The 25,356-nt window shown below is 40.1% G+C and overlaps 1 protein-coding gene across 4 annotated transcripts in view; it reads left to right on the top strand.

The window, feature by feature from the left end:
• Positions 1-22,677, top strand: part of LOC125451211 (ankyrin repeat domain-containing protein 31-like) — a 34,956-nt gene extending 12,279 nt beyond the window's left edge. For 3 of the 4 annotated variants that reach the window (XM_048528074.2, XM_048528075.2, XM_048528076.2), the window contains 3 exons: positions 4,633-5,875; positions 19,288-19,432; positions 21,630-22,677. In XM_048528074.2, coding sequence (XP_048384031.2) covers positions 4,633-5,875; positions 19,288-19,432; positions 21,630-21,781 — 1,540 coding nt within the window. In that variant the 3' untranslated portion in view covers positions 21,782-22,677. Of the gene's footprint in view, positions 1-4,632; positions 5,876-16,587; positions 16,689-17,035; positions 17,177-19,287; positions 19,433-21,629 lie in introns of those variants that run through there. The other variant, XM_048528077.2, reaches the window with a different exon arrangement.
• Positions 22,678-25,356: the final 2,679 nt, after the last annotated feature.

Raw genomic sequence — 25,356 nt, 5'->3', positions numbered from 1 at the left:
TGACATGGGGCATTTTGTTTTTGCCTGTCTGTCCGGGGCTCCAGTAGAGGGGTCAGCAGCCATCCTTTCAGGGGTCTTTGTTATTTGTGAGCATCAATCTGTACTTTACACGTTGGAGTGAAAATCTGAGGCAGCCTGAGAAGGCAGATAACATATCCACTGCCAAGAAGTGAACATGCACATTGAGAAACTTCTTGTGGTAGAATACCAGTTGAACAGCAAGAGACTGCAAACCCTTTCTGTTAGTATATCTAACGAGTGAATCACTTGGTGCCTTGATGGTTGCATGGGTGAAATTGAAGAAGCACTGAACCTGGGGTGATCCAGTGATGGAGATGGAAATGCACTGTGTTCATGTCATTATTAAAGGAATATGCTGCCTCGGTCCAGTACCAGAAGTGAAGATGTTTAAGACCACAGTGACTTCCTGCAGAGAGTTTTATCCCTCGTGCCATGGGAAACAATATCTTACAGTGCTATTCTCATTGTCAGCTGGAGCCTTTGCTTACCATCACTGGTCATCTTATTGATCTTGTCTGTTTTGACCCCTCAGTACCAATCACATTTAAAGCTTAGGATGAAGTGCCCACTTGCCTTTGCAACTGCATACTGCCAAGGATATCTTCTGCCATGTGTGCACTCACCTTTTGCCTCCTGATCGTCTTATGGAGTGTGGGTGATGATTCTGGCAAGCATGACTGGCTTTCCGTTCTGGGCCCTGAAATATCCCTTTCTTCTCTGTGTAGCATGAGCAATTTAACAATTGTAATAGGAATAGGGATGAGAATGGATTCCTATCTCAACCTCCTCCTGTGTTACTGATCATTGCTGGCGCCAGTATCAGTGCCTTGAAATTGACACGCTGTCTGGTATTGATATTTTTGGATCCACCCAGCTTCCATTAATGTCTCCATAGACCTGTGGAAAATTCACCACAGTATCTTTCTAATATTCCAAATTATTTGAACAGTCATTTTATGATTGTATTTACTTCTGTCGATTTTGATTTTTTTTGCAGATAATGATGCTCAATTCGTCCATCTGTTGCACTATTTGTATTATCTTATCTTCAGTTCCTGGCTAAAGTCCAAAATTTTATTGCATTATTGAACTGAAACCATAATTGTATGCCAAAGAATCTTGCAGCCTTATATTTTCCATCTCAGTCAAAGCTCCAGGATAACTCCTGTAATCAAATTTTTGATGGCTTTGTGTGTAAAATCATTTTCATACCTCATGTTTTGAAAAGGGCTTCCAGATCATACTTTTTGCTCAGTGATAAGCTGTTTTCCAGTCAGGCATGTGACCTCATAATTGCCAAAATGGCACCTGAAAGTATAATATTTCAGTGCTTAATTTTAGTTCTCACTATTTCTTGTTGCTTATTGCTTTCCAGTAATTCCTAGCTCACTTACCTCTTCTGTACTGACTGTATTTAACTCCTGTGTATATAGAATTAAAACTTGCAGTTAACATTCCTCCAGTTTTGGTTTGTTGTTTGAAACATTCATATCAACAGGCACGTTTTTATATGTGTAGTGCTGTTTCAATGAGCTAATGGAAGCAGATGAAAAAAAATATAACTATAGGCCAGTCATCATAATATGTTATTAGAAAGTGTCGAAGTACTATAAAGGATATATTAGCATGGCATTTTGAAATACATAGCACGATCAAGCAGTGTCAGCATGGCTTCATGAAGGGAAATCTTGCCTCACAAATTTACTAGAATTCTTTGAAGAAGGCAGAGCAGTGGATATTGTCTGTATGGGCCTCAGTAAGGCATTCAACAATGTTCAGCGTGATAGACTGATTAGCAATATTAGATCACATGGAATCCAGGGAGAGCTAGCCATTTGGATAAAAAAATTGTCCTTAAAGGTAGGAGACAGAAGGCAGTGGTGGAGGGTTGTTTTTTAGTCCACAACCTTGTGACCAGCGGTGTGCCACAAGAATCGGTGCTAAGTCCGCTGCTTTTTGTCATTTATATAAATAATTTGGAATGTGAAAGTAGCCCCAACCTATTCAACCTGTCCCTATAGCTTAAACTTCCAACCCTGGAAACACCCTTGTAAATCTTTTCTGAATCCTTCCAAATTTCACAACATCCTTCCTAAAGCAGGGAGACCAGAATTGCACACAGTATTCCAATAGTGGCCGAACCAATGTCCTGTACAGTCGCAACCTGACCTCCCAACTCCTTTACTCTTTTCCAACAAAGGCAAGCATACCAAATGCCTTCTTCAATATTCTATCTCCCTGCAACTACATATTCAAGGCACTATGAACCTGCACTACAAGGTCTCTTTGTTCAGCAACACTCTACAGGACCTTACCATTAAGTGTTTAAGTCCTTCCCTGATTTGTCTTTCCAAAATGCAGGACCTCACATTTACCTAATTTAAACTCCATCTGTCACTCCTCAGCCCAGTGACCCAGCTGATCAAGATCCCGTTGTACTCTGAATGGACCTTCTTTGCTGTCCACTATACCTCTGCTTTTGGTGCCATCTGCAGATTTACTAACCACCACCCCCCCCCCCCTACCTAGCAACGATCTTCATGGCACACCACTGGTCACAGGCCTCCAATCTGAAAAACAATCCTCCACCACTACCTTTTCTTCTAACTTTTGAGCCAGTTCTGTATCCAAATGGTTAGTTCTCCCTGTATTCCATGTGATGTAACCTTACTAACCAGTGTCCCATGGGGAACTTTGTCAAACGCCTTACTGAAGTCTATATAGATCATGTCCACCACTCTGCTTTCATCAATCCTCTTCATTACTCCTTCAAAAAACTCAATCAAAGTAGTGAGACATGACCTCCCGCACACAAAGCCATGTTGATTACTATTAATCAGTCCTTGCCTTTCCAAATACATATAAATCCTGTCCCTCAGAATCCCCTCCAACAACTTGCCCACCAATGATTTTAGGCTCACTGGTTTTTTCTGACCATCTTTCTTAGTAGTCACACTGCATTAATCAATCTTCAGTCTTCGTTCACCTCACCTCTGGCTATTGATGATACAAAGGGGCCCAGCAATCACAGAGTTCTCGGGTACACCTGATCAGTCCTGGGGATTTATCCACCTTTATGCACCTCCTCCTCAGTAATATGGACATCTTTCAATTTTCCCCACATTATATATCTTCCATATCCTTCTCTACAGTAAACATTGATGCAAAATACTCACTAGTTTCTCCCCCAGTTCCACATACAGGCAGCCCTGCTGATCATAGAATCCCTACAGTACAGAAACAGGCCCTTTGGGGTAACAAGTCCACACCAAACCTCTGAAGAGCAGCCCACCCAGACCCATCTCCCTGTAACCCACCTAATCTACACATTCCTGAATTCTGTGGGCAATCCACCTAACCTGCGCATCCTTGGACTGCAGGAGGAAACCAGAGCACCCATAGGAATCCTAGGCAGACATGGGGAAAATGTGTAAACTCAACACATGGACAATCACGGCGGAAATTGAAGCTGTGTCCCTGGTGCTGTGTGGGAGCAGCGCTAACCACTGTGCCACTGTGCCACTTTAATTTGTGGAATTCCTTACCACACAGACCTCTCAATGTTGTATCATAAGTATATTCAAGGCTGAGATAAGCTGATAGTTAATCAATAAGGGAATCAAGGGTTATAGGGAAAATACAGGAAGGTGAAGTTGAGAACTATCAAATCAGCCATGCTCTCATTGAATGGCAGATCAGGCTCAATGGACTGAATGACCTGCTGCAGCTCCTATTACTTTTGGTCTTATGTGCGGTGTGTTTCTTTTTAAATTTGGAACCAGTACATTATTCTTTCCGTTTTCTGCAGGATCTATTCATTTTTATACATTTGGAATGATGCCTTTATGAATCAGGAAACTTTTTTAATATTTTATTCTAGAAAATAACTTGAGAGAACTCCAATGGTACGAATGCATGGTGTCTATAAATGATTGTGCTGTGCACATTGACTTTATATTAAGAATTCTGTCATTTATTAAAATTGCATCTAAAAATTTGCTGAATTAAAATTATTGTAAAGGCTAGTCTGTGTGTAAGATATGTGCGGTGTGTTTCTTTTTAAATTTGGAACCAGTACATTATTCTTTCCATTTGCTGCAGGATCTATTCATTTTTATACATTTGGAATGATGCTTTTATGAATCGGGAAACTTTTTTTATATTTTATTCTAGAAAATTTGCTGAATTAAAATTATTGTAAAGGCTAGTCTGTGTGTAAGATAATGTGCTACTGGATGATTGTTTCTCCTGATCTGACCAATTACAAATTTAGCTTGCTAAAGGAAATATTTTAGCATGTTAACTGTTGTTCTGAATAACGTGTAAAACAGCCATATAATCTTGACTATCATTGTCCACTTGATAGAGAATTGTCATTAAATTATTGATCCTTACCTGCCCCTAATTCTTGGGGTTTATTTATATATGACAGCATCTGTTGTGGGACGGTACGTGGTAGTAATAATGAACTAAGTGAAAGAACTAAATTAGTGTATGTAAAATAAATTATTTAAGTTATATTTACTATTGCTCTGCATGCTTGCTGCCATTTCTCAACAGCTACATGCTGCTTGTAAAGTGTATCAGTTTGTTCCCATTTTTATCCTACAGGGTATCTCCCGGATCATTCAGGCAGGACACACTACAGAAACAACTAACAGCTCTAGTCTCTCGGCAAAGGAGATTTCTAAATCTGCTACGGAAAAGAAAGGCATTAGATCAGAAGCTACGCAATTACAAATTAAAACAACAGCAATTGCAGCAAAATAATACTGTAAACCGGACCAAAAGTTTGGCCTGTACTATTAAGAGCACCATCAGGACAGACACTTGCTCAAATGAAGGACAGGTTTTGAATCAAAGCGAGGGACTGAGTGCTAATTCTGCTAATGAAACCTCTCAAAAAACATGCATACCTTGTCCATCTGCCAACCCAGAATTCATGCAAAAACAGATTTGTTTGAATCAGGGTGGGATAGCTATTTCTGCCAATCAGAATACAGATAAAAGAGATATTCTGCAAGTAAATACAGCTGGATGTAACAAGGAAAGATCTGACAGTGCTTGTCTACTAAATAACACAAGTAGCAACAGCAATATATGCACAGTAGTTACTTCCAAATCTGTCTCAAATAAAGGGGATGCAAATACTTTGCCACCACATTCTGTAGACACATCACGTGTTCAAATAGAAACATTAAACACAAAACAAACTGACTACATAAATTTAACAGCATGCAGTATCTCTGGCCAGAGTAGTCTTTTGAATAACATACAGCCAACTAATAATCCAGAAAAGAGTTTTGAAAATAATCCTAATTATACACTGTTGAACAATGAAACACCCAATCTTAATCACAAGGAGGTCATCAACATAAATCCAATTCAAATCTGCCATGATACTCAAAATGGTCATATTCCATCAGTTGTTACACAACCAGTAATAACATTTCCACTAAAGAATTCAGTACAGACATCTCATGTTATTCAACCCATAACATCACAATTGAAATCTAACTATCAGTTATTGCCAAGTACATCACAGTGTGTTTGGAATCCACAACAGAATTTGCACTATAAAACAGTAGAGCTGAGTGGTAAATGTCCGCCTGCTGGGATGTTAAATGCTGTTCAGCCAAACCAATGCACTGTGCAGATGAAGACCACACAGGTCATGCAGAACATTCAAAATAACAACCTGCTGAGTGTTTCCACTCTGTGTGGAAAACAGAAGGATTCAGAATCTCAACCAGAGGATAAAGGAAGTGGACACAGAAAGCCGCTACACTTAATAGACCTAATCAGTGATGGTTTGATTCAGCCGGGAGAAGATGTCCTGGAAGTCAAACTGCAGGTAAATTGCTAAAACAAAACAATGTCATGGTAAGAAGTATTTTTATTAAAAAATGCATTAAATAAATTGATTCTCCGACCTAATGTGCCAAATCATAAGTGGAAATATGGAAGTGTCTCCTTAAACACAAGTTTGATAGATTTTTATTGGGTAAAGGTATTCCCAAAGTCATAGAATAGTAGAGCCTAGAATCAGACCTGTGTTTGTGTTTGTGTTTGTGTGTGTGTTCAGTTGAACAATTCACCTAGTTCTGCACTCATGCTTCCCCACGCCCCATAACCCTGCATGTTCTATCTGTTCAGATAATATTGTAGTTCATCTGTGAACGCCTGTATTGAATCTACCTCCACCACACTCTCAAGCAATGCATTCAAAGTCTAACTACCAAAGTAAACAAGGTTCAATCCCTGACCACTCTGGAACAATGTCCTTCTCGACAGCATTGCAATGTTCTCCCTAATCAATACTACTACCTCTTCCCATTTCCTTTATTTCCTATCTTTCCTAAATAGCTTGTATCCAGGGATATTTAATATCCAGTCCTGCCCTTCTTTGACCCTGGTCTCTGTTTTAGCCACAGTATCATAGGCTGAATTTCATGTCCCATTGAGGTAGCCAACCCGGAATTGTGTAAATCACGGACTCCCGCATCTCTTTGGATAGATTTAGATGCATAACATAAATTGTACAATTAACAGGTGTTCAGTATGCTCTCAACCAAGAGTTCTTGAGGTTGGGATGGCCGTCCACCAAGCTGGAAGACCATGACCTGGAAGGAGGCCATAGCCATTCATTTAAAGGAATATCAGGAGCCCCAGGGCTGAGAATTTGTGAGGAAAGAACTTTAGTTTGTGAATAAGGTTTTGATCTATGAGGTGAGTGCCAATTGTTGTGTATTTGTGTGTTTTTTTATTATCCATCAGTCTTTTAATTGAACTGCGGCAGGCTGGATAAAGTTCAATGTATTTCAGGCAGACACCTGAGTGTTGCAGGAATATTTGGTGAATCAGTCATTTTTCCTTGAGTCATCACCTTGTGGTTTCACAAATGTCCATGAGAAGGCAGAGTGCTGCTCACCAGCATGGAAGGAAAATAACAGTGATAAGGTTCAATGTCAAATCCCGTGCATCCTCCTCTAGGCTGTAAATATGAAGAGAGAGGTCCTACGCCTGCTGACAGCAAAAGGAGCTTCACAACCTGACCAAAGCTGCCTGAGAGGAGATCATTAGCCTTGGAGTCATATGAAGTACTTGGATGCAGTGCAGGGAAGTGCCTCAACAACCTTATATTGTCTGCCAGATTGAGGGAGGCTTTATTTTGGAAATGTACAGGCATAGAGGAAGCATGTGGGAAGGCTCAATGATGATATTATCAAGTTACACTGATCAATAATGTAAAGTGTCATGGTAAACTGATGCCACTGTACAGTCTGTAGACCTAATCATGGGTTTTTGGGGAAGGATGTGAAGAGGAAAGTGAACAGCAGTGCAAAGGAAAGAAATTTGAAAGATTCATTGTCCATTTGGTGCTGCAGACTCTTGCACCTGTGGACTTTTTAGAGGCTAGAAGAATGAACAGTGCAGTAAATATCAAATCTTTGTAAAGTTGCCTTTCCATTTAAGGAGAAGATGGTTCACAATGCCTGTAAGAGCCAGTGTACAGGAGGTAGTGTGCCACACCTGGTGATCTTCAAGCCTGTGGAGCAGAACGCTTTGGAGATGAACCATTGGAGAAAGTAAGATACAAGGATGGCCTGGGGCTGGTTAGACATCGGAGAGTGCGCAAACTACGTGTCAAATGTAGAATATGTGTGTACTCAGCTTGGAAGATGAAGGTCATGGTATCCTGTGTTTCTATCTGCTGCAGAAATAAACTACCAGAAGGTACAAGAAACATTCTGTGGGGCCCATAGTAATCTCTGAGGAGAAAGAGAAGTCTCCAGAGAGTAAAGTGACACATCCCCAATCCTCACTGGCTGTCAGTACCAGTGCAGATAACAACACCTTGATGGATAATTGCTCTTCAAAACAATAGAAAGCACAATCTGGTGAGGACAAATCGCTGTCACACATGCAACCAATGGAGACAGGGATGGATACAGAGAGTTCTGAAATCATAAAACCCTCTGAAAGAAAAAAAATCTCTTCGCATCTCTGTCCTAACTTTTAAACAGTAGCCCTCAGTTCTGGTGTCACCACCAAGGCCATTCAGGACTCTATATAAAAACAAAGTACTGTGGATGCTGGAGATCTGAAATAAGAGTGGTAAGTGCTGAGAAAACTCAGCATGTTTGGCAGCATTTGTAAAGGGAGAAACAGAAACACTGTTTTGAAGAAAAGTCATTGACTCGAAACGATAACGTTCTGTCCCTCCAGAAATACAGACAATTTTGCGGATGTTCTGCAGCACTTTCTGATTTTATTTCAGGATTTTATACACTGTACTTTAATCAAGTTGCCTCTTGCACTTCTGAAGTCTAGTGGAAATGAGTCCATTGTGTCCAGCCTTTCCACATGAGACAGTCTGCTCATTGCAATTTAATAAACATCTTCTGAACCTCAGCCTCTAAGGCATTTACATCCTTCTGAAACAAGGAGATTAAAACTGCACACTGTATTCAAGGTTTGACTTTAATGACCAGTTTAAACATCTTCCTCATGACAAATGTCTAGCTAACCGGTCCATTGTTTGAGATAGCAAGAGCTGCAGATCTGGAGTCAGAAATAACAAAGTATGGAACGGGAGGAACACAGCAGGCCAGGCAGCATCAGAGGAGCAGGATCCTTCAGAAGAAGGGCCCCACCCCGAAATATCAGCTTTCCTGCTCCTCTGATGCTGCCGGGCCTATAGTTTCCTGTTTTCTGTTTCCCTTCTTGGTTAGAGGCGTTATATTTGCTACTTTCAATTCTAATAGACAATTTCCTGAATTTGTTTTATAGATCTTTGGGATTTAAACAATGACTAACACCAATGCATTTGCCATCTCATCAACAATCTCTTTTATGATGCTCGGATGAAGTCCATCTGAAAGCAGAGACTTATTAGCCCACAGCTCCATCAGTTTGCTCAGTACCACTTCCCTCATGATTATAACTTCATGAAGTTTCTCTGGCCTATCTCCTGATTTACACTCATTAAGACATGCTTTTTGTATCCTTTATAGTAAAGACAGAAGCAAGGTATTTGTTCATTTCATTCACCATTTCCTCATTATCGATTATTGAGTCCAATTCAAAAGGAAGGACCTAACAACTGTGGCTAATTAAAGATACTAGGAAAAGAGTCAAACTTAAGGAAAAACCATATAACTACACAAAGATAATTAGCACGTCAGGTTAATCAGAGAAAGAAATTTGAGAAAAAGCTAGCCAGAAATGTAAAAATGAAAAACAAGAGTTTCCACAGGTATTTACAAAGGAAAAGAGTAAGCAAAGTGAGTGTTTGTCCTTTAAACAGTGACAAAAAGGATTGAATAATAGATAGTAAGAAAATAGCAGATAAAATAAATAAATTTTTTTGCTTCTGTATTCATGATATAACAAACAAGAAATATTCCAGTAAGAAAATCTTAAGGAAATTGCAGTCACTATGGAAGTAGTCCTGAACAGTGTGATGGAGCTGTGAGTTGACTCAGCCCTGGGTCATGATGGACTTCAGCCTAGTGCCCAAAAAGAAGTGGCTAATAAGGTATTACATGTGTTGATGTCAATTGGCAAATTGCAAATATAAACCCTGGAGTCAAGAATGGGAGGAGGTAGAAAATGGAAAACTACAGGCCAGTTAGCTTTATGTCTGTCATGGAAAGTATGTTAGAATCAATCATTAAGGAAGTTATAACTTGGCACTTAGAAAAACTCAACATAATCAGGAAGAGTCAGCCTGGTTTTAATAAAGGAAAATATTTTAACAATTTGTGAGTGTAGTCTAGATGGGCTAAAAGGCCTTTTCTGTTACATACAAATCTGTGAATTTATTGGAGTTCCTTGAAGGATAACATTTGCTGTTTATAAAGGAGAACCTATGGATGTACTCTACGTGGATTTCCAGAAGATATTTGATAAGGTTCTGCATCAAAGGATATCACGGAAAATAAAAGCGTAAATTTTGGATGAGTTATATATTGGCATGAGTAGAGGATTGGCTGACTGGTAGAAAACAGAGAGGGTGCATAAATGGAACGTTTAATGGCAGAATTTGATGAATGGAGTCCCACAGGACTCTGTGCTGGGGCTTCAAATTTTTCCAATTTACATCATTGAAGTAGAGCAAAGGGACGACAGCTAAATTTGCAGATGATGCCTTGATAAGTAGGGAAGTATATCATGAAGAAGACATAAGGAAGTTGCAGGCAAATTTACATAGGTTCGGTGAATACGCCCAAGCTGGTAGTTGGAGTATAATGTGTGAAAATGTGAAGTTTTGCTCTTTGGTGGAAGAATAAAAAAGCAGAGTATTACTTAAATGTAGTACAACAGATTTCCAAGGTGCAGACAGATTTCAGAGATCTGCTGATTGCTTGTCATATCCATATATTAGCATCTTGTGATTCAGTCAAGCAGGGTAATGGAATGTTATCCTGTATTACCAGAGGAATTTAACGTTAAAAATAATAATGTGTACTTCAGTTATGTAGGGCATTAGAGAGTTTACATCTTGAATGCTATGTGCATTGTTGGTCTTATTTCAGGAAGGATGTTACTGCATTGGAGGTAGTTCAGAGGAGGTTTATTAGATTGATATCTGAAACAAGAGGGTCATCTTAGAGGGAAAGATCAGATAGGCTTGGGCTTGTTACCACCGGAGTTTAGAAGAGTGAGGGGTACAAGAGATCCTGAATGGAGATCATATTCTGAGATGCTATTTTGTGCTTGTGGATCAATCTCGAAGTAGTAGGACATTGTTTTAATGTTATGGGTTGCCCTTTCAGAATTGAGATGAGAAGAATTTTTCCCCTCAGTGTTGTGTGACTTTGGAACGTTCTGCCTCAGAAAATGTTGGAAGCGGGGTCATTGAATGCTTATGAGACAGAGGTGGATAAATTCTTGTTAAGCTAGGGAATCAAAGGTTATTGGGGTGGATAGGAATTGGAATTCAACACAAACAGCTTAACTATAATCTTAGTGAATAGCTGAACAGGCTTGAGAGGCTAAGTAATCGACTTCTGCTCCCAGTTTGTGTTTCCATATCATTTCCTTTCCCTCTACTTTGTTTAACAATCTAAAATATTTTAAATATTGACACAGTAGCCCCTTCAATTACTCACTGCCCTGCTTCACAGCCATTTGTAAATAAGTTGTCACACTCTCTATAGTAAATCCATTACTTTTAATTTCACATTTAAACCCTTTTGCATTAAAGCTTGCTCTTTCCGTTTCCTTAATTCCCCGTCAAAAATATTCCTAAATGTTGACTCATTGGCTGCTTCAGTCACTAACTGGACAGCCTCATAACCTTCTGTAAATAATATTGTCATCTTCTGTAAGTCTGCATTCAATTTCATACTGAACTGTCTTATTCTGGTAATGGTAATGATTGACTTGATGAGATATCAATAGCTACAGAGGTAGTGAATGCACTGGCTGTAATCTTCTAGTAATCCTTAAATTTTGGAAAAGTGCCAAAAGGTTGGAAATTTACCAATGTAGCATATTCATTTAAAAAGAGAAAGTCAGAAAGAAACTGAACTGTAGGCCAAGGTGAAAAATCACACGACACCAGGCTTTAGTCCAGCAGGGTTATTTGAAGGCACAAGCTTTTGGAGTCTCAATCCTTCTTCAGAAGTCAGTGAGAGAGGTGGCATCAGACATAGAATTTATAAACAAAAAATCAAAGATACTCCTTCAGAATACCCTATGTTCTGTAGGTGATACCACCACACTATACACTCTCACATATGCACGTACACTCTCTCACACAAGCACACTCACACACGCATACTCACAGACTCTCTCTCATGCACACACACACAAACACACTCTCTCTCCCTCATATATACACAATCTCTCTCCCTCCCTCTCACACACACACATGCTCTCTCTTTGTCTTGCATATATGTGTGCACACTCTCATACTCACACAGACGCTCTCTCATACGCACTCACATACTCTGTCTCATGCACATACACACACACACTCTCTCTCTTCCTCTCACGCACGCATGCATGTGCACACAAACATAAATCTGGGGGGGGGCGGGCGGGTGCATTTGCAGACTTGTAATTTCAGATCCATTCTATTTTATTCAAAAAGCACACAATTTGTAGACAGTCAGTGTAACATTTTATAAACTCTTACTTTCGAAATAAAACCAGTTTGACACCAAGTTGATACACAGCCACATTCAAAACAAGGCCTTACACCGAAAATGCATTGTCTGACCTGGGATATCACCTCTAGTATACTGAGGGAACTATTAAAACCTTTAGTTATTTTGGGCAGCGACTTGAAAGAAATTCTGGCATTTGCATATTAATCCTTTCTAACTGATTAAAGATTTAACAGCCATCTTAGGTTAGTTCAACACATTCACCACAGTTATATGACACTTTGATCTTTTGTTTATAAATTCTGTGTCTGATGCTGTGTCTTTCACTGATATCTGAAAAAGGAGTGAGACTCTGAAAGCTTGTGCCTTCAAATAAACCTGTTGGACGATAATCTGGTGTCATTTGATTTTTGACCTTGGCCTATAGTTCAGTTTGTTTCTCTCTTTATCTTTTTAAATGAATCTGCTACATTGGCAATTTTCCAACCCTCTGGTACTTTTCCAGAATTTAAACATTACTAGAAGATTACAGCCAGTGCATCCACTCTCTCTGTAGCTATTGATATCTCAAGTCAATCATTACCATAGTTTCCCTAGCACTTTTTCTCTAGTTCACCATTATAAATTCCCAGCATTATTCTGTTAGGGGTCTATGTTCACTTTGGCATCTCTCTCCCTCTTTAGGTATCTAAAGAAATTTAAGAATATTTTTGAGGGGGAAGTACAGGAAAGGGAAAGAGCAAGCTTCAGTGCAAAAGGATTTGAATATGGAATTTAAAGTAATGGATTTAATATAGAGAGCATGACATTTTTTTTACAGATGGCTGTGAAGCAGGGCAGTGAGTAATTGAAGGGGCTACTGTGTCAATATTTAAAATATTTTAGATTGTTAATCAAAGAAGAGGGAAAGGAAATGATATGGAAACACACAAACTGGGAGCAGAAGTAGATTACTTAGCCTCTCAAGCCTGCTCAGCTATTTACTAAGATTATAGTTCTGCTGTTTAAGTGTTGAATCCCACATTCCTATCTACCCCAATAACCTTTGATTCCCCAGCTTAACAAGAAGTTATCCACCTCTGTCTCATAAACATTCAATGACCCCAAAGTCACACAACACTCTGAGGGGAAAAAAAAAAGTTATTCTCATCTCAATTCTGAAAAGGCAATCCATAACATTAAAACAATGTCCTACTACTTCAGGACTGATCCACAAGTACAAAATAGCATCTCAGAATATGATCTCCATTCGGGATCTCTTATACCCCTCACTCTTCTAAACTCCAGTGGAAACAAGCCCAAGCCTATCCAATCATTTCCTCTAAGATGGCCCTATTGTTTCAGATATCAATCTAATAAACCTCCTCTGAACTACCTCCAATGCAGTAACATCCTTCCTGAAATAAGAAGACCAAAAATGCACATAGTATTCAAAATGTAAACTCTCCAATGCCCGAAATAACTAAAGTACACATTATTATGTTTAATGTTAAATTCCTCTGGTAATAAAGGATAACATCTCATTAACCTGCTTGATTATTGTTTGTATCAATATATTAACATTTTGTGATTCATGCAACAGAATTCTGAAATCCATCTGCACCTTGGAAATCTGCTGTACTTTAATTAACTAATACTCTGCTTTTTATTCTTCCACCAAAGAGAAAATCTTCACATTTTCCCACATTGTTTTTGAGTTTCTCCACCCTAATCCAACATAGGCACCTCTACATCAGAACTATAGACCAGTTAGTTTAACATCTGTTATTAGGAATTTGTTAAGAGTATATTATAAAAAAATACATAATATAATCAAGCAGAGTCACTGTGGCTACATGAAGCAGAAATCATGCCTGACAAATTTACTAGAATTCTTTGAGGAGGTAACAAGCAGCATAGTTAAATGGTAAGCATGGGACATATTATATTTGGACTTTTAGAAAATAATTGATAATGTACCACACATTAGGTTATTTAATGAGATAAGAGACTTTGATGTTGGAAATCACATATTAGCCTGGCTAGAGGATTGGCTAACTAATAGAAAACAGAGAGTTGAGATAATGAGGCATTTTCAGGTTAGCAACCTTGTAAGTAGTGAACTGCCACAGGGATCAGTGCTGGGGTCACATATTCACAAAATATATTAATAACTTAGTTGGGGAAAGTGAGTGTGTTATAGCCAGGTTTGTGGATGACTCAACAATAAATAAAAAGGGAAGTGGTGATGATGACACAAAGAGTCTGCAAGGGAAAATCAATAGGTTAAGAAAGTGAGCAAAAACTTGGTAATTGAAATATAATATGGGAAAACGTGAAGTTGTTCAATTTGTCAGAAGAATAGATGAGTTGAATGTTTAATAAATAGAGAAAGACTGCAGAAAACTGTGAAAGAGGGATTTGGGAGTACTGATAGAATCATAGAGTCATACGGCATGGAAACAGATTCTTTGGATCAACTTGTCCACGCCAACCAGCCACCCCAATCTGACCTAGTCCCATTTTCCAGCATTTGGCCTATATCTCTCTAATCCTTCCTCTTCATATACCCATCCAGATGCCTTTTAAATGTTGTAATTGTACCTGTGTCTACCACTTTCTTCGGCAGATTGCTCCATACATGCACCATCCTCTGCTCTCCCATAAACCTATGGCCTCTACTTTTGTACTCCCCTAGCCTAGGAAAAAGACCTTGGCTATTCATCCTTGTTCATGAGTCACAAAGTTAACATTCAACTTCAGCGGGAAACGATGGCCATCAAAATGTTGGCTTTTATTTCAATGAGAATAGAATATAAAAGTAGGGACATTTTGCCAAAACTAAACAAGGCACTAGTCAGACCCAGCTGGAATACTGACAGTGTTGCGAACCTTATTAAAGGAAAAATATACAGGCGTTGAAGACAATGCAGAGAAGGTTCACTAGACTGATACCAGGTGTGGACGGACAGTCTTACGAGGAGAGGTTGAGTAGATTTGGCTTGTGCTCATTGGTATATATGAGAATAAGAGGTCACCTTATTGAAACGTAGAAGACTCTTAGACGACTTGACAGGTTAGATGTGGAAAGGTTGTCCCCCTTATGGAGAGAGCCAGACAGTGCAACCTCCCCCCCACAGTGGTCGAGAATGCCCGTGACCATGTCCCCCACATTTCCCGCAACTCATGCCTCACACCCCATCCCGCAATAAAAACCAAAAAAGAATCACCCTCATCCTCACGTACCACCCCACCAACCTCCAGATCCAACGCATTATCCTCCAACATTTCTGCCGTCTGCAATCCGACCCCATCACCAAAGTCATTTTTCCCTCCCCATCCTTGTCTGCATTCCAGAGGGACCACTCTCTCCGTGACTCCCTTGTCTGCTCCACACTCCCCTCCAGCCCCACCACACCTGGCACTTTTCCCTGCAACCACAGGAAGTGCTATACCTGCCCCAGACCTCCTCCCTCACCCCCATCCCAGGCCCCAAGAAGACTTTCACATCAAGCAGATGTTCTCCTGCACATCTGCTAATGTGGTATACTGCCTCTGCTGTACCCGTTGTGGTCTCCTCTACATTGGGGAAACCAAGTGGAGGCTTGGGGACCGCTTTGCAGAACACCTACGCTCGGTTTGCAATAAACAACTACACCTCCCAGTCGTGAACCATTTCAACTCCCCCTCCCATTCCTCAGACAACGTGTCCATCCTGGGCCTCCTGCAGTGCCACAACGATGCCACACGAAGGTTGCAGGAACAGCAACTCATATTCTGCTTGGGAACCCTGCAGCCCAATGGTATCAATGTGGATTTCACAAGCTTCTAAATCTCCCCTCCCCCTACTCCATCCTAAAATCAACCCAGCTCGTCCCTGCCTCCCTAACCTGTTCTTTCTGTCACCTATCCCCTCCGCAAGCTGCACCCCCATTTCCTACCTACTAACCTCATCCCGCCCCCTTGACCTGTCTATCCTCCCTGGACTGACCTATCTCCCCACCTACACTCACCTTTACTAGCTCCATCCCCACCTCTTTGACTTGTCTGTCTCCTCTCTACCTATCTTCTCCTCTATCCATCTTCAATCCGCCTCCCCCCCTCCCCATTTATTTCAGAACACCCTTCCCCTCCCCCATTTCTGAAGAAGGGTCTAGGCCCGAAACATCAGCTTTCCTGCTCTTAAGATGCTGCTTGGCCTGCTGTGTTCATCCAGGTCTACACCTTGTTATATAGCATAATCTTAAGAGTTCAGGGCTGAACATTTAAGACAGAGATCAGGAGAAATTCCTCCTCACAGAAATTTGTGAATTTGTGGACCTTTTTGCTACAAAAGTCTGTAGAGACTGGGTCATGACGTATATTAAAAGTTGAGATAGTCAGTTTGTTTTGTTAATCAGTAAGGAAATCAAAGGTTATATGGAAAAGGCAGTGAAGTAGAGTTGGGGATGATCAGATCAACCATGATCTCAAAGAACTGCAGAACAGGCACAATAGGCTGAATGGCCTATTTCTGTTTTTGCATCTCATGGTTTTACCTGTGTTCAATTATATATGTTTATTTCACCAGTATGTATCTGTCTGAAGTCTCCTGGTGTCCTCTTCACTATTTACTAAGTTGCCAAATTTTGTATTGTCTATAGATATACAGAATATTATTTTTATACCCAAGCCTAGATCATTCATTTTTAAGAAGAAAGACAAATATCTTAGTACCCTATTGTATACTTTTAGTGTCAGAAAAATACAGCTGTTTATTATTTCTGACTAAAAGAGTAAAATGCATGTCATATGCTTTCATTAGCTACCATTTATGAAAAAGTACTGGATATGATGAGTGATGAACTTGTGGATCGTTATTTTTGGTTTAATAGAAAGTCCAGATAATAAAAAAAATGTTGGTTTCTTATCCTTAGGGATCTTGTTATAAAGCTGAATTACTGGCTTCTGGTTTAATCAGAAGTAAAGATGGAGCCACCCATCGTAATCCTGTGCAATGGGTCAAAGCACTTTTAGGAGATCAAATACCAGTCAGCAAGAAATTTGCATGGAGCAAGGTACAAGATATAAAAACTGTAGAAAGCAAAGTTATGGGATAATTTGGTCAATTTTACTTCAAGAGTGTAGTGTTATTATGGCTTGGACATTTTCTAATATAGTTGTAAAGTAAAGTTAATGGAAAAATTAGTTTTAAAAACAAAGGATTGCTTAGATAGCTTTCAAAACATCAGAGCAAAATACTACCTGGATTGATATTACCTCCGCTTACCAGGAAGAAGCCAGTTGATCGGTTAAAATCAGTTAAAAATTAACATGTTAATTATCATAACCTGACCATTTCTGATTTAATCTGCTGTGCTTTCCAGGCAGATGAAGTATGCAACTAAAGTAAGTGGGGTCCTCACTGAATGATCCACATTTGTACCACTTACCTGGATACTGGCAGGGGACCAATTGACCATTCACTTGGCCACTTTGTGTCTCCTAATCCCAAGTAGGAAAATGATTGAAGACATTTACGTGAAGCCCAGGAATTAAAATACCTTGAGAATGAAATTTAGGCCAATAAATGTCTTCCATTTAAAAACCAAGAGAGCTGCGGATACTGTGAATTAGGAACAAAGTTGCTGCAAAAGCTCGGCAGGTCTGGTAGCATCTGTGGAGGAAAAAACAGAGTTAATGTTTCAGGTCTGGTGATCCTTCCTCAGAACTAATGGTGGCTGGGAAAACGTCAGTTTATACGGAGAAAAAATGGAAGGAGATGGGGTAGGGAGTAAATGATAGGATAGAGCCTAAAAAGAGAGAAGAGCAGTTGGACAAAGGGTTGATAACGATTAGGCTGAGAGGGTGAATAATGGGGACTATTAGTGACTAACAATAGATGGTGTGTGATGGCAGGCTATGTGGTAACAAGGCCTGTTGTGTGGGGTAGGAGGCTGGGACGTGGGAGAGTTTAGGCCTTAAAATTATTGATCTCAGTACAGAGCCTGGAGGGCTACAGGGTCCCCAAACAGAAAATGAGATGGTGTTCTTCCAGCTTGCGCTAAGATTCACTGGAACACTGGTTCCTGATTTACAGCATCACAGTGGTTTTGTTTTCCAAAGTCTTTGGTTTAGCAAGACTCCTGTTTCCTCTTCAGCTGCATAAAGTAATTACTGGTCAATCACAATGAGAAACAACAACCTAGCTGCATAGGCATTGTAAAAAGGTTAATATTGCAGAAAACAAGGTGTAGAGCTGGATCAACACAGCAGGCCAAGCAGCATCAGAGGAGCAGGAAGGCTGACATTTCGGACCTAGACCAAAGAAGGGTCTCGGCCCGAAATGTCAGCCTTCCTGCTCCTGTGATGCTGCTTGGCCTGCTGTGTTCATCCAGCTCTACACCTTGTTATCTCAGATTCTTCAGCATCTGCAGTTTATGCTATCTCTGAAAATAATATTGCAGATACTTTATGTTTGGTTATCGCCAATTTTCTTTGCTCCTCTTCATCGTATTGGAATTGCTTGGATCCTTTTTAGGCTCTATCCTATCATTTACTCCCTACCCCATCTCCTTCCATTTTTTCTCCGTATAAACTGACGTTTTCCCAGCCACCATTAGTTCTGAGGAAGGATCACCAGACCTGAAACATTAACTCTGTTTTTTCCTCCACAGATGCTACCAGACCTGCCGAGCTTTTGCAGCAACTTTGTTCCTAATTCACAGTATCCGCAGCTCTCTTGGTTTTTAAATGGAAGACATTTATTAGCCTAAATTTCATTCTCAAGGTATTTTAATTCCTGAGCTTCACGTAAATGTCTTCAATCATTTTCCTACTTGGGATTAGGAGACACAAAGTGGCCAAGTGAATGGTCAATTGGTCCCCTGCCAGTATCCAGGTAAGTGGTACAAATGTGGATCATTCAGTGAGGACCCCACTTACTTTAGTTGCATACTTCATCTGCCTGGAAAGCACAGCAGATTAAATCAGAAATGGTCAGGTTATGATAATTAACATGTTAATTTTTAACTGATTTTAAATTATTATATATACTCACCATTTGGAATCCCTTTTGCTGTATTACAAAATATGACCATTTTGTAGACTTGAAGATTGGAAACATCACTGCAGGGAAAAGCTTTTTCCTTTCAACGTGAGGCTTTGCATGAATTTGCTTACTTTTCAGGTTACATACAGAAAAAAAGAACTTTCAGAATACAGTTCAATGGCTAAATCATCATCCAAGCTTCCAGAAATACATCCTATTTCACAGTCAACCATATTAACAAATAAGACATCTCCAATGCCTCCACAATGCAGAACTTCAAGAGGTTTGTTTATATGAACATTTTGGCTAAAAAGAAAAACAGTGTATTCTATGCCTGTTAGTTTTACTTACCTTTCGGTTGATATATTTCAGTTATTTTATTTAATTAATATGTTGTTGACTATTTCTGTTTATTCACACTGCACTCTTCTGATAAACTGACCTGGATAAGAATTTCTTTCCAATATTGCTGATGTGAACAAAAAGGCTCACAGAGATCCAAATAAGAGGGTATTTTAAAATCAGGTTATGTTTGTCTAATTAACCAGCTGTAACAATTCATATATCCATTTCAAATTAAGACCAGGAATGGATTTTGGCAGCACAGTGGCTCAGTGGTTAGCACTGCTGCGTCACAGCACCAGGGACCTGGCTTCGATACCACCCTTGGGCGACTATCTGTGTGGAGTTTGCACATTTTCCCCGTGACTGTGTGGGTTTCCTCTGGGTTCTCCGGTTTCCCCCCACAGTCCAAAAGTGTGCAGGCTAGGTAGATTGGCCTTGCTAAATTGTCCGTAGTGTTCAGGGATATGTAGCTTAGAAGGGTTGGAGGGAGATGGGCCTGGGATGGATGCTGCAAGGGTTGGTGTGGGCTTTTTGGGCCGAAGGGCCTGTTTCTACGCTAGGGATTCTACTCTATACCAACAGCCTTGACCTACCTGACATTGTTTTGTAGAGACAACGACCTCGATTTTCTGGCACTTCCTCTTTTACGAAAGAAGGGAGCTATGCGTTTCTGATGGGAAATTGCTTTCAAGTCTCCTTGAGAAGTGTGGATCCGTACTTCCATTCTGACAGCTCGTTCATCCTGCAGAACTGTCAGAGGAAAGCAAATTATACCGTCTTATCGCAGCAGTCAGCTGCCGTATTCTGACATTTAAAGATCTTGGTGGGCAATTAGACAGCTGCTATCGAACCATAAATTAGTATTGAGTGTGATGTTATATTAATCCTATGGCTGGTTCAGGCTCAGAGGGATTGGAGAATGTCAGGTTTGGGTCTGGCAGGGATTGTTGAGCGAGTAAGTGGAATTGTGGAGTCAGGTTTGGTGAGTGTGAAGATTGCTGAGTTGGGCTGGGTGAGTGAGAGGGGATTGTCGGGTCAAGTTTGGTGAGTGAGATTTGATGGGTCAGGTTTGGTGAGCGTGAGGATTTACGGGTTGGGATTGGTGAGTGAGTGGGGATTTTCGGGTTGGGATTGGTGAGTGAGTGGACTCTGTCGGGTTGGCATTGGTGAGTGAGTGGGGTTTGTCAGGGTTAGATTTGGTGAGTGAGTGGGGATTGTCGGCTTGGGTTTGGGAAGTGAGTAGGTGTGGTTGGGTGAGATCCGGCGGTGTTTGGGAATGTCAGGTGTGGCCGGATGTGTGGATCAGGATGATCCAGAGGTGTAAGTGCTGTGAGGGAGGAGTAGTTGGGGGAGGTGAGTATGGATTAAATAGTTACTCAGGAGTTAGATGATGTATTTAGTGGTTTAGCTTGTCCTGAGTAACTATTTCACTTAATTTCATCAGAACCCATAAAAGTCTCCAGTCCAAATGGAGACTTTTGCCGGGTTCCCAGGTGGTGAAATTATCCATTGAAATCTTCAATTTCCGAGACAATTCCAGCAGAACGATAGGGATTCTGCAAGGTCTCCGTGCATAAGTCGCTTCTACACTTGCAAGTGTATAAACCAAGCCAATGCTCTGAGAAATATTAGGAGAGGTTACTGGGGGAATTGTTAAAGAGGGGACAGGGGTTTGATGTGAATGTTACTGGACCAGTAATCTAGTAGCCCAGGCTAATGCTCTGGGGACAGGGATTCAAATAGCACAGCAGTTGATGGAATTCAGCTTTAATGAATAAACCAGGAATTTTAAAAAATTCTGAAAACTACTACATTGTCACAAAAAAATACACATCTGATTTGTTAGGACCTGAAGGGAAAGAAATCGGTTGGTCTTACCTGTTCTACTTTACGTATGACTCTAGATCCTCTCAATGTGGTTGATTCTTAGCTGCCCCTGATTAGGCCAAAGAACATATTCTGTTGTAATAAATTGCCGCGGGAATGTCAAAATAGAATAAAAGAGAATATAAAATAAATAATAAAATAATGAAAGTAAAATCAGTTATTTCTTTGTGATTCATACTAGCCTTTAAATTTAATAGCCTTTTAAACTCATGTTTGTGTAAATTGATAATTTTTTAACCCTTATACAGATTCCTCTCCCAAGACTCAGAAAGAGAAATCCAAGTGCAATTTCATGCAGTTTCACGAGATTCTCCTCATAAGAAATGAAGAATTTCTGCCATGTCACATCATGGATCAGCATTGGAAGTTCTATGCAGAGTGTGATGAGTGGAATTTCTAAAGTTACTCTTCAGATAAATGATTTTTATGATGATAAATCAGGGCAATGTCCACATCTTTCTCAAAGTTGTGGTTCATAGGCAGCAACAAACCATTACAGAAACGTGGATATTGTTATTCAAAATCAAAGTTAGTCGTTTTCTTTCGTGATGCTGATTATTAAAACCTTCCCTAACATTAATTGCAATAAAGGTTAATACTTAGGTATGGTTTTCCTGTTTACTTTGGTTTTGATACTTTCCCATGTTAAACTAGATAGTGATTTTAATACTGAGGCTTTGGTCATGACCCAAACAAAATCTTCTGTTGAAATCATCCACTTACCCATTCATCCTTTGCAAATAGTAAAATTTAAATAATGAACATCAATATGTCAGTGAAAGATGAACAAAAGTGAAAGAAATATGAATTTATTTATGAAAAATACAAAAGAGAAGTACATGATTCTGCTTTAATTCAATTGCATTTAATTACGCAAGTTAAAAGATGTATTTAGTTGGATAAGTTTTACCTGAAGAGCTCATCATTTGGTCTGCATGTGTTTCTGTACCAAAATGGTTAACAAAATGCCATGTAGTTCAATTAAAATTGTCACATGTAACAGTTATTGCTTTTATTATCCTTGCTGTGTGTGCTTTATCAGAATAAAAGGGACAATGATCATTTGAGAAGAAAATATGCTTCACTGCAAGTTGACCATTTTATTTTTTTTCCACTATGCCATTTACATTGAAGTACAAGGTACATTTGGAAAGTTTAGCACTATTTCAAAGCAATTACTACAGTACAGAAATTAGTTGCTAAAGAATGCCTAATTAAAATTAAGCCACATTTTAGCTGCAACAATATGGCACCTTGAATATATTGAAACATTCTGAGACATTTCCTGTGGGGGTGAGGTGGAGTTGGGTTTGGTGTTGAGATAAAAATAGACACGAAGCCAAAGAAGGAGCTAATAAGACAGACAACTAAAAGCTTGGTCAAAAACTTGGTTTTATATTGGTAATGGTGGCCATTAGGCTGCGAGATTGCTGTAAGATCCCATATGATATACTAATGCCCTTGAGGAAAGGAATTCTCCCCACCGTTCCTGGTCTGGCCTCCAGGTGATTGTGGACATGGTCAAATGGTTGACTCTTAACTTCCCTCTCAAATGACCTACCAAGTCACTTTGTTGTATCAAACCAGTACAGAAAAGTCAAATTAGAATGAAACAGGACAAACCAACTGGCATTGATAAAGGCGCTGCAAATGACAAAAGCACAACCTGATCAGTCTCTGAAAGGCGCTGCAATGGACACACTTGCAGCAGGAACCTTAATTGCACAGTAAGCTGGCAGTTGTATATAATAACTCTGGATGCTATGAATTCTCATGGCGTAAAGTCAGACATGGGCATTAAAACTACCTGCTAATTACCATCTACCTCCTTCATCTGATGAGTTAGTGTTCCTCCGTTGAGCAGCACTTAGAAGAAGCACAGAGTGTACTAAAGGAACTGTATGTACCCTGGGTGGGTACTCCTATGCCCATCACCAAGGAGCGCGTCAGTAGCACCACCACCGAAGCAGAATGGGGAATGTGTTGTCTGAGGAGTAGATGCACAAAAACTAAGAGGATAAGGATCTTTAGATGAGCTAGGATGATTATCAAAGAGGAAAGCCCCAGGGCAAATGTATACTGATCCTGAGAGCCCAGAGAGAACCTGATGGCCAACAGCTGCCAGGATGCCCATGCTGGGCTGAGACTTCTTCTGTTCTCATTGTTATTTAATTTGTGCAGTTAGCTGTCAGCCCTCTGTTTACAATATGTCACACTATTCAAAGATTGACTTTTCTTGAATTTTGTATGCAATAAAATATTGATTTTTCCTTTCAAATGTGTGATATCCTTTCACTCTAAACAGTGCAAGTTTTCCCTGGATCAGTATTAACACAAAAGTCGATTTGATACGCTGAACACTTCCATTGCCAGACCCTCCTGGATGTTAGCACTAAAATGATCCTTGCACAATAGACATATGGATCACATCTGGGAATCCACTTCCTGCTGAATATGACTAAGTTGTACAGTATTCTAATACTGCTCCTTATGTGGCTTATATCCACACAGTCTCTGCGGTGCTTCAGAATGAAATGATCTTCACTACAGTTTTTACAGCAAAAAAGAGGCCATTTGGCTCATAGTGTCCACATTGGTCATCAAACATCTATCTGTTTTAATCCCATTTTCTAGCACTTGGCCCAGAGCCCTTGTGTTGCATTTCAAGTGTTCATCCAAATAACATTTCCTCAAATCCCCTCTATACCTTGCCTTAAAACTGTGACCCCTGGTTATTGGTCCCTCTACTAAAGGGAAACGTTTCTCCCTATCCTCTCTCTCTTTGCACACCTTAATCAGATTCCCCTTAGCCCTTTCTACTCCAAGGAAAACCTATTTAGTCCCACTTCATGGCTGAATCACTCCACCCCAGGCAATATTCTGGTGAATCTCTTCTGCACCCTGTCTAGTACAATCACATCCTTTCTTTAGTGTGACGACCAGAACTGCACACAGTGCTCCAGTGATAGTGGGAACTGCAGATGCTGGAAAATCTGAGATAACATAGTGTAGAGCTGGATGAACACAGCAGGCCAAGCAGCATCAGAAGAGCAGCAAGGCTTACGTTTTGGGCCTAGGCCCTCCTTCAGAAAAGGGTGTAGGCCTGAAACGTCAGCCTTCTTGCTCCTCTGATGCTGCTTGGCCTGCTGTGTTCATCTAGCTCTACACCTTGTTATCACAGTGCTCCAGTTGTGGCCTAACTAACATGATGTACAGCTCCTTAGTCTTGCCTTGACTAATTAAAAACAGGTATCCCATCCATATACTTTCTTAACTTGCAACCTTCAAGATCTATGCATGCTCAGGGCCCTACAATTCAATGATCCCCTTTGCCTTGCTCATCCTTTCCAAAATACATTATCCCACATGTTTCAGGATTAAATTCCATTTGCCACTGTTTGGCACATCTGACCAGGCAGTCAAAATTGTCTTGTAGTCTAAGGCTTTCCTAACTATTTACCACACCACCAATTTTCCCATCATCTGTAGATTTTTTGACCATACTTGCAACATGTAAATCTAGATCATTAATGTACACAATCAGCAAGATGCCCAGCACCAAACCTTGTAGTATGCCACTGGATACAGGCTTCCAGTCACAAAAGCATCCTTTGACTACCTCCCATTGCTTCATTCCACTAAGCCAATTTTGGATGCAATTTGTGAAATTGTCCTGGATCCCACAGGTACTTAGCTTCTTAACCAATCTGCCATGCAAGACCTCATCAGAAGACTTACTGAAGTCCATGTAGACCACATCAACTGCACTACTCTGCAATCTCTTCCCTTGCTTCTCACAGCAGCCAAGAATATATCTCGTCTGGGCATAAGGATTTATCCACTCTCTAGCCTGCTAAAACTGCTAGCATCTCCTCTATCATTACTAACTTTTTCAAGTATATCGCAGTCCCCCTTGCTACTTCTATGCTTACCTCATCCTTCTCTACAATGAATGTAGATGGAAAAGATTCATTT

The sequence above is a fragment of the Stegostoma tigrinum genome, chromosome 3, assembly GCF_030684315.1.
Source record: "Stegostoma tigrinum isolate sSteTig4 chromosome 3, sSteTig4.hap1, whole genome shotgun sequence".
In the NCBI taxonomy this organism is placed as follows: Eukaryota; Metazoa; Chordata; class Chondrichthyes; order Orectolobiformes; family Stegostomatidae; genus Stegostoma; species Stegostoma tigrinum.
This window is presented reverse-complemented; position numbering and strand designations above follow the sequence as displayed.